Consider the following 10,543-nt stretch of genomic DNA (forward strand, 5'->3'; position numbering starts at 1 on the left):
ACCTCCGGTAATAGACATGATATCCCATAGATATTGATCTGATATTTAGGTTTCATGCTGAAGTCATCTATCCCATTAGAACGGTGTATCCAATCTGTAGTATTTCTGTAAGTACGAAGCAGCTACGAAAAGAGAATTTTGCAGTTTTCCATGGAGCTAAAATCCGGCGGGCCACCAACTCCGGATAAAGGCAAAGCTGATCTGCTGATTGCCTTAACTTTCAGGTATTTTCAGCCAGTACAGCAGCAGCTACTCCTACCGTCTGTCTACAGGTACTACCGTGCAATTATAACCTCGCACTATTCTTCTCATTAAGTGCTTTGCATCCTGTAGCTACTATACTAGTACTGCTAGTAGCATCCAAAGATTTCTCTGTAGTATGATCAATTCAATCTTCTGAACAGAAAAATCTGCAACAGTTTGTTCAATCTTTCCATTTGTTTGTTTGTTTACTTACTTATGCGAAGACTCTGATAATCCAATATCATGTTCCTCCTTCCAGATCCAGATTCAGCACATTCAGTCAATCATTCGACATTTTATTCCCCAGTACAATTAGTCACTTGCTAATCAATTTACATCAAGATTATCATCCAAGAGATCGAATCGTATTTGACGTACGGCTCGATCAGACGATCACTAGCCCTTCGTCCTTATGATGGTTATCGTGCCACTCCCGGCGGTGTGCAGCCTCGTGAAACCGGCGACCGTTTTGCCCGACGGCGCCGGCCGGTCGCCGCCGGCCGCCGCGCGCGGGGCGCACGCGAACTCCCCCACCGGGTGCCTGACCGGCCTGGGCGGCCTCGTGAGGATCCGCGCGTTGATGTCGGCGAGCGTCGCGCCGCCGTCCAGCCCGCTGGGCTTCACCACGGCGAACGGGTACACCACCGATGTCCCGGCACCGGAGAGCGGCGGCGGCGCCGCCGTCGTCCTGCTCCTCTTGCTGCTCGCCGTCTCATTCCCTGCGAGATTGCAGCATCATGGTGTCGTCATCGTGATCATAATTTTTAATACTCCATCCGTCTCAAAATATAATATATTATAATTGAATGTGATATATCATATTACTATAAATCTGAAGAGAAAAACTGTCTAGATTTAGTACTAAGATGTGTCTCATCTAATCATACTACTTTATTTTTTGGAATAGAGCAAGTAACTAGCATGGTGGCCCGCGCAGATTGCGCGCCTAGGACCGATATATTTTTCTCACGTAAGATTATATATATTTTTTACATTTTATTATTAAAATGTAATAAAATGATAACATAATTTTAAATTATTTACTAACTTGACCAAACTAAACAATGCATGGTATTCTTATTTTATTGTATATAGGTGCTAGTTATTAATTATTATTTTTTTATTTTTAAATTGTATTTCTATATGTACTCGACTCCTCTACCAAAATTTCTTATTTTTTAATTTTGAAATTCCGCTATTTATAAATTTTATTCCAATATGAAATCTAAACCCTTCTTTCAATATTTCTTATTTTTAAATTTTGAATTTAAGTTATTTCTAAATTGCATTTTTATATGGACTCAAGACTCCTCTTCTAATATTTCTTTTTTTAGTCCGAATATTTGTTATTTGTAAGTTGTATTGCTATATGATATCAATATTGCATTGTATATACCGATATACGTGTTGGTTACTAATTATTTCTTAATTTTGAATTTTAGTTATTTCGAAAATTGGATTTCTATATGGACTCTCGACTCCTAAACCAATATTCACTTTTTTAAAATTTTTAATTTCCTTTATTTATAAATTTTATTCCTATATGGAATATAAACCCTTGTTTTAATATTTCATATTTTTAAATTACGAATTTCAGTTATTTCTAAATTTTATTTTTATATGGACTCTAGACACCTCTTCTAATATTTATTTTTAAAATTCTGAATTGTTGTTATTTGTAAGTTTTATTGGTATATAATATCAATATTTTATTGTATATACTGATATGCGTGCTGGTTACTGATTATTTATTAATTTTGAATTTTAGTTATTTCAAAAATTGGATTTCTATGTGGACTCTCGACTCCTATACCAACATTAACTTTTAAAAGTTTTTGAATTTTCGTTATTTATAAATTTTATTCCTATATGGAATATAAACCCTTGTTTCAATATTTCATATTTTTAAATTACGAATTTCAGTTATTTCTAAATTTTATTTTTTAGGACTCTAGACACCTCTTCTAATATTTATTTTTAAAATTCTGATTTTTTTATTTGTAAGTTTTATTGGTATATAATATCAATATTTTGTTGTATATACCGATATGAGTGCTGGTTACTAATAATTTCTTAATTTTGAATTTTAGTTATTTTTAAATTGGATTTCTATGTGTATCAAAGCAAGAATTTTCGGTCTGCTAGTTGATGAAGCGGATTGCAACAAAAGATTTATGTTTGTTAATCTGCTGATGAAGTGGATTGTAGTAAAAAGATTACTGGCGTGCTAATTTGCGGCGAGAAAATCATGTGATTATTTTTGTTATTTATGTTTTTCTAGGACATGTATTTATTGAGATGACATGTATTGTGTACAATTCAAAAACGGATAACTCAATTACCATGATATGGGCATGCAGAATATGATTGTGTTTGGTTCTCTCATACGGATTCCAAAGAATCATTATTACACACTATCATTATAACATCCTTTGTTTTTTTTTTCTATTTGTCCGTTTGCATGACCTAATCCTAATACACTTGGTGTTTTGTTTTTTCTCTTATTTTCTTTCGATTAATGTGAGAATTTCTAAGCCGTGAGAGCGAACGTGGAGACTACTTTTTCTATTACTTTTAACTATATAATAGATGATTTAGTCACAAAAATTTGATAAAAAATTTCAAGAAATGAAAAAGGGTACTGTAGGTCATACCTTCTGGTGTAGCTGGACGCTTGGACGAACAGTCTTTGTCGGCGCTGGCGCCAGTGTCACTGGCATGTGGGCCCACGTTGCCGTGGGAGGAGGCAGAGCTGGGAGGGTGCTCAAGCTCTGCTTGAGGCTGCCCCACGGTGTTATCAAGGGGCTCCATTGGTGAGACAGAGCTCAGAGCCAGAGGAAGATCGTCACCATCATAGTCTGCAGAAACCCACTGATTAATCACTATGCTGGTTTTTAACAGGTTAAAATCTGTGTAACATCTAAACATGTACTCCGAAAATGATGTTCTTTACTTAACAAGCAGTACATACACTGCACACATGATACACAAAATGATGTGTTAGGGCAGCAATGTAGCACTAATCTTGGGTAGGCCCAGGCATAAATTTCACGAGAACCGTACTTAACAATCATTTATAAGTTTGTCTTAGTTATTTGGAATCGTACCACTACTATGGAATAAATGGAAGATACAGGACTAATTATTGCTAAAAGAGTGTGAAGTAAGCTAAACCAACTCAGAGTAATGTACAGATCCTGTACCTAGGAAACAGGTAACGTCACTGTTCTTCTCGTTCAGAAAGCAGCTGGAATCGAAGCCTACGAGCTGCTGCTCCTCATTCCCGTCCCGGAAACTCTGAAGAGATTTATCAGAGTGAAACGAGAAAAACAAAGGAAGCAAGCATCAGACATAAGCTCTCAGAGCAAGAACTGCATGTAATTCTGACACAATTGAAGCTTGAACTCACCTGGAGCAGTTCATCAAACTCGTCGTACATCACCATGGTATCCTGATGCGCCGGTAAACCCGTCACCACCGCTTCCGAAGCAGGCGACTCCATACCTGCATGAGCCAACCAATTAACGACCACGAGAATTACCTCCATGAACACAGGCTGATTTCAAAGAGAACAGAAGAAACAATCGAAAAAAGGGCATGCAGAATTGTGTCTGCATGTGCAATGCAGTGTGTGCAAGAACCTACACTTGGGGAAGAAGAGCTCGAGCTCGAGCTCACGGCCATGGGGGGTGTGACCATGACCATGAGGAATAGGATCACCGGCGGCGCCGACTCCCACTACTCCCAGACCAAAGCACCTAAGCTGTGGAACCCATTCGAACAGGAAGCGGCCAGTGTCGCCCAGGCCACAGGCCATGGTGTCCAAAGGCCACCGCCATGCGCGCGTCTCTCTTTCTTGCGCTGTCTCCATGTCCATGGCACGCAGCAGCAGCCAGCAGCAGTGGAGCTCCAGAGAGTGCGGGTGGCATGGCATGCGTGCTTAAATAGAAGGGCTTTTGAGAAAAAAGGTTGTGTAGAGTGTGTTGTGTGCTCTGCGAGGATGCAGTACGGCAATGTCAAGCTGCTGCGTGCAACAGTTTTTCGTCAGGGAACGAGGAAAATAAAGCTTGGAAAAAATTTTGCAAAGTCAGAGGAGGCAACGAGGCAGGGGGAAAGCATGCAAAAGGGTAAGCTAGGAGTGGAGTGGAGTGTGTGAGGGTGTGGCTCTTTCTCGTGGTTCGTTCTGTTTGATGACATTTCTGCCTTTTCCCTCGTTTCTTTTGTGTATCGTCCCTCGATCCATTGCAGCATTGCTAGTCTAAGTCTGCCCCTTTTTTTTTTTTGCTTTTGATTTTGCGTACAATTGATGGAAAGGAGAGAAGTGCTTTCTGTGTTATTCCGTTTTGTTTCGACACATACCAAGGAAAAGAAACCTTAAGAAAATTGAGCACATCTCATGTGGGGCTTGATTGACTTCTAATCAGGATTTAAAGTAACTTTCAATCAAAATCTGGAAATTTTTCCAGCTTTCAATCAATAAATAAATATAAGCTGGGTCATAGTAGCATTTGGTCTAATAAAATAAAATAATATAGATAATTTTTTTTGTTGGAATAAATTATTTCCTTTTTTTAAATGGTTAGGCCTGTAAAATATTTTCTATAAATTTGCTCAACTTAAAAGAAGTTTAACTAAAAAAGTCAAAGAAGTTTAAAATATGAAAGAGAGGGAGTAGAGCATATATAGGGTCTCTTTGAAGAATTTTAGATTTTAAGAAGCAATTTGTGGTAATCTGATTGGTGAGAGCCTGGATAAGATAAGTCAGCTCATTTTCTAGATTCTATAACTACAGCTTCTCAGAATTTGAATAAAAATATGGATTGTTGTTTGGGGGTAGTTTTTCATTTTTATTTTTGAGAAGCAACAGCTGCAATTAGCTCCTCCAAACGTACCCATAACATGAATAGCTTTGTGCCTTGGTGTGAATGGCGGTGATTAAGCCCATGGTTGTGTTGCCCCTCTCTTGCACCAACACACACACATTCTCTCGCCTTCTACTTCTCCCTCCCATTGCTTCCGTTTTGGATGACTGGACCCGACCGCCCATTTCAATTCCGCCAGCCCCCCCCCCCCCCCCCCCCCGGTAAAAAAAGTGCGTACAACCCACTATTAATTGAACCAAATTTCATATTTTGACTTAACAAAATGCATAACTTTGTGTAGAAAATATAATATAAAATTAAAATCATACTAGACTTCAACTAATATCGGGAGATTTCACATGAATTTATTAAAAAAACAAAAAACATGATTTCCTATAAGGACACCCACAACACAAATGTTATTGCTGGCAATGTCTATGGCACTGCAAAGTAGAGCTGTTTTTTTTTAATCTGCATGGTAGAGCTGGCTATGGCTGCAGGCCTGCCTGCAGCGCAACGGCAACTACAGTAACTAGCAACAAAGTTCGGATGAGGTTTGCGCAAATCGGGAAAGATAACTTATTATAACTCAGTGAAACCTAAAACTGAATGGGTGCGGAGACAGATCAAAAACTCTCTTTATATGATCTAGCATCAATTACGGTGGCCACGTGTACGAGGTAACTGTACTGTGCACAATCACAAAATAACTAGCACTTTCTAATATCACCTTTGTTTTAGAATATGAGTTGTTTTGTTTTTTTTCTTAAGCCAATCTTCATTAAATTTGACTAAATTTATTAAAAATATTTTTAACATCAAATAAATACATTATAAAAATATATTTAATGGTGGATTTAATAAAATTATTTTGGTATTGTAGATGTTACTACGTTAAATTTGAATAAGTTTGATTTAGGATATGACCAACCCAAAACAGAATTCTACCTATTCTACAAATTTTTTTCGTGCTGGGAAATCAAGTTATGACATCCATCCCATGGATGGATGATGTAGCAAGGTGAGACAAATGTAAGGAGAACAGCTTCAAGACAAAATTCAAGCTTGACCACTCTAGTGTTTGGCCCAGAGCCAAGCCAACCAGTCTCCAAAAGCCATTTGTCAAGGGCCAAGGGGGGACACAAAGTTTTCCATGTCATCATGGATGCAGTCATATTCGTGGATAGGTCAAAAATAATCATTTCAATGGACATATAGACAAACAACAAGACAATACGTGCTCTGTCTTCCGTCCAAAATGAACTGTCTCGTATAAATACCACTCACCAGAACTACATCAAAACCCATTCCGATAATCTTAATTAAATGGAGTATAAACTAAAGCTAGCTACAGTATTAATTCTTGGAGACTATCATGGCGTTTCCCTGCTGCATTATTACTGAAAGCCTGCTGCATCCATTGCAGTGCAGGGCACACAAAAGGAGCAGTACTAACGATACAGAAAAAAAAACTGTTAGTTTTTCTTTTCTTTCTTTTCAGTAGGCAATTCTGCATTCGTATTGCAGCATGTATTGCAGAATGGACCCACACAATACCTTGAGCAATGCCTGCCTGCTACTGCTATAGCTTGAATTCGTAACGTGAAAAGAAGTGTCTGAAAAACAAGGCTACGGCATGCTAGCTGCCGTGTTTTACTGCGAGTGAACTTTAATCGCTTTGTATTTGGTCAATGCAATCTTAGGTCCACGAAAATCCACGCAGTAGCATGTGTCTGCCCTTCGCCATCATGGCGCAATTTCGAACCAGGTAGAGATATATCTTCCATCCAGGGTTTACATTACCGGTTGATCATTAAATTTTGAGCCCTATCTGTATCATGGTTTTCGATAAATTTTGATTAAATTCGATCAAATCTACTGTTTAACCTTCAAAATTTCAATTAAAACTTAATTCCAAGCCGTGTTGAAACATAGAAATTTCGCTGAATTCGACCGGTTTTTGTCGGAATTGTGAACCATGCTTCCATCACACATGCACAAACTAGCTTGATGTTTCTACTTCTAGTTACAGTTTCATGTCGTTAGGGATATTGTTTATGGCTTGTAGTTTAACATGTACCCAAACCCAAATGATAATTAGACAAGGTATGGCCAAATTATGTTTGTGCTGTGCATAGCTTGATAGCTAGCTGCCCTCCAATTCAGTCATAACTAACATATTTTATTATAGCATACTAACTCCCCTTGATTCAAAGAAAATTCACAGAAATTTTAGAGAATTTCTTTCTTATAAGAATTTTTCCTATATACAGTCGTTGAAATCAAAGTAATGAATGATATGAAATCCTATAAAATTCCTATGGAATCTCTCTTCTCATATAAGTTTTGGAGGAAATTTAATATAAGGTACAACCTCATGAAAAGAATCCTTTGAGTCTTTATATCTCCTCAAATTCAAATGTTTTTCCTGCGGCCCAATCAAACAATCATTCCTATGTTTTGCATGTGTTTTGTAATTCTCTATTTTAAACTTGCATTCATGTCAGAATCCTATGGTTTTCGTATTTCTCCGTATTTTTATTTTTGTGATTCAAATAGGCCCTTAACCTGAAGCAAAGTGAAATTTGGACCAAATTGTCTAGCTCCAAGAAATCTTGCAATTATGAATCGTTCCTTTTCATATAAAATTGAATTACTCCCTCCAGCCATTAATATATGGCGTTTATAATATTGTTTATCTCACGTCATTCATATATGATATTTTTTGATATAAAAAGGCAGGGAATTCTTTAATCCTTTAATTGGTGTATTCAGGAAAAAACAGGTTGTTTTAAAAGTCATATATTAATGACCGGAGGTAGTATTCCTAACTCACAAACTTGAACCTTCCTCTTAGAGATGTGGTGGCGAGAAATGAGGAGATTATTAGCGGAGATGACTCACGTAACGAATATGTGGAGAAACACAAAGGTAGAGGGAATGGGCCGGGAAAATGAATTCCAAGCAACAGTTAAGAAATTAAAACTTCATCAATGTTTTAGTATTTGATTCTTTTACCACCCCACCCTTACACCTTTTTCTTGTACCGTTTTTTCTTAATAAAAATTTATTTAGATCGCTAAATTCTCTCCCCTAGCTGCTTTTATGAAAAGCTGAAGCATAAACCCAACAACAGTATGCTAGAGGTCAACTAGTGTTCTAATTAATATTCTATATCATAAAACTTCAAGCCCTGTTTGTAAATTGGAATGAATGAATTTTCCTCGATTCTCATGGAAATTTAATTAATTCAAGTGAAATATTGCTTGTGAAATTTTGTGTTCTAAACAGGGCCTCAAAGGGAATGCATTTGCCATGTGAACAGAAGCTACCCAAATATAAAGTTTAGGGATTAAGAAATTTCGTACCAGCTGATCTGTGATATTATGTTTTACGGGCTTCTGTTGTCTTCTCGTTTGAGTGTCTGCCTTCGATGAGGTACTTCCCTAGTAAACCTCCTTTGCACTTCTGTTATGTATGAAAAAAAATTGGAAGTTGATGATGGCACAAAGGTAACAAGTAGAGCAACGGTGTTGCATGAAGCCGACGTACCGTAGAAGATGTTGACCAAGCGGGAGAGGCAACTATTGAGCAGTAGTAGGCTCAATCCTCCAATTGAATAAAAAATTCCATAGCATTTTCATTGTAACTAGCTCTATTCTAACAAGATTAAGGAAATTTATAGCGTATATCAAAGAATGCCTGAAAGTTGACTGTGGCGACGACGGTGAAAGCGACGGTGATAAAGGGTTTAAATAAGCGACAAAATAAGTGAAACAGAACCAACCAAAATTAAAACCCACGTAATAAACGAAGCACTATAATATCTTAATTAATGATGTGGATCTAGCTGTACATGAAACCAATTCTTAAATCAGGAACCTCTAACATTAGAGTAACGTGTTACTAGTTAACATGTGGGTCTACCGATAATAGACACAATTGTTAGTGACAACGTCGGAGGATCCCCTCAAGCTATCCTACATTGTGGTAGCCATTGGCATGGTTCTACATCACCTCATGATGTCCACTCATATTAGAGGATTTCCCTTTTGGTCCATTTCTCTCTATGAGAGCAGGTACAATAGGTATCTGCACGTCAGCGACAAGAAGACCACATAAGCTCGGATAGTGAGCTGGCAGCGAGAAGGGATGAAAGAGAAGAAAAGCGGGCGACTATATTGTCACCGGGCTACACGCGCACACCAAGAAAAGTGGGCCCGCTGGCATTGAGAGCAGCCATGGTGAAGGCCAGTCGACAGCAAGAAGAAGGAAGGGAACCAGAAAAGCAGAAACTGATGGATTCGTCGTAGTGCTTGCTCACCGGCTCCTAGCTACCGTGCTCCTTCGCCACATCCCGTGGAGCTCGCTGCTAGGGGTTGGCCGTCACACTCAGGGATGGCTGCGCCTAAGCCTAGCGAGCTCACCCAACAAGAAGTAGAGTTTGATGGTTTGAATGCCAAGCTCCTTCAACCCACCATCGATCGATGGAGGCGAGTTCGAGCCAAGCTTGGCCTCGTTGAGCGACTCCACCTCATGCCACACCCATTTTCTTGGCCTTCCGCAGTTGGCAGCTTGAATTGGCACTTCTCTCTCCACTGAAAAAACCATAGCAAGCAAACCAAGTTCCTCAGCTAGGGCTAGATAACGAGCCAGCTTGGCTCGGGTCGTTAATGTTAACAAGTTAAAAGGCTAGCTCGGCTCGGCTCGCGAGCTGGCTCGTTAAGCTCGTTAGGCTCGTTAATGAGCTATATCTTATTAATACCATATTAATAATTTCAAATTTAGCATTTTATTATGTATTAACATAATAATAAACACTAACTAATATAATAGTCACTAAATATGAATAGTTTTGATGTAATTAAAAGACTAAGCACTAGTCAAGAAACACTAAGTTCATGAAGATATGGTGATATTTTATATTAACGAGCTAAACGAGTAGCTCGCGAGTTAGCTCGTTAAGCTCACGAGCTAAAAGGCTAGCTCGACTCGACTCATTAAGACTACGAGTTCGAATCGATCCGATCCGAGCTTGCTACGAGCCGATCCGAGCCACGAGTTTCGAGCTTTTTTGTCCACCCCTATCCTCAGCTGGGATGGGAAAGATGGTCACGAGTAGAAGAAAGGTAAAGGGAGAGAGAGAATAGGAGAGATGAAGAATAAAATAGTATATATGTGAAAAAGTTATTAAACGTACTGGAGCCTAGTTATTGTACCTTTTGGCTTTTAGTTTGATGACAAGTGACGTGGAGAGAATTGGAGCCAACGGCCGGCGCTGCTTTTGACCTTGCTCTGAGGCCTTGTATAAGTGGACCTCATTTTCTGGCCCACCCACGTAAATGATCGTAAATGAGGCCCATCTAAACCTGTCAAGCGTCTCAGGCCTTGCTGCGCAGTTAAAGTGTAAGTAGAATCGCCCCAAAAGATATAGGGAA

The 10,543-nt window shown here is 38.8% G+C and overlaps 1 protein-coding gene across 1 annotated transcript; it reads right to left on the bottom strand.

The window, feature by feature from the left end:
• Positions 1–450: 450 nt before the first annotated feature.
• On the bottom strand, positions 451–4,373 carry LOC107275660 (uncharacterized). Its single transcript, XM_015793826.3, has 5 exons — positions 3,889–4,373; positions 3,653–3,747; positions 3,447–3,540; positions 2,898–3,101; positions 451–962 (listed from the first exon to the last, which is right to left on the bottom strand). Exons 1-5 carry the CDS (start codon positions 4,175–4,177, stop codon positions 640–642), a joined length of 1,005 nt encoding a protein of 334 aa, XP_015649312.2. The 5' UTR covers positions 4,178–4,373; the 3' UTR covers positions 451–639.
• Between the last annotated feature and the right edge of the window lie 6,170 nt (positions 4,374–10,543).

Source organism: Oryza sativa, chromosome 8, assembly GCF_034140825.1.
Source record: "Oryza sativa Japonica Group chromosome 8, ASM3414082v1".
NCBI classification, from domain to species: Eukaryota; Viridiplantae; Streptophyta; class Magnoliopsida; order Poales; family Poaceae; genus Oryza; species Oryza sativa.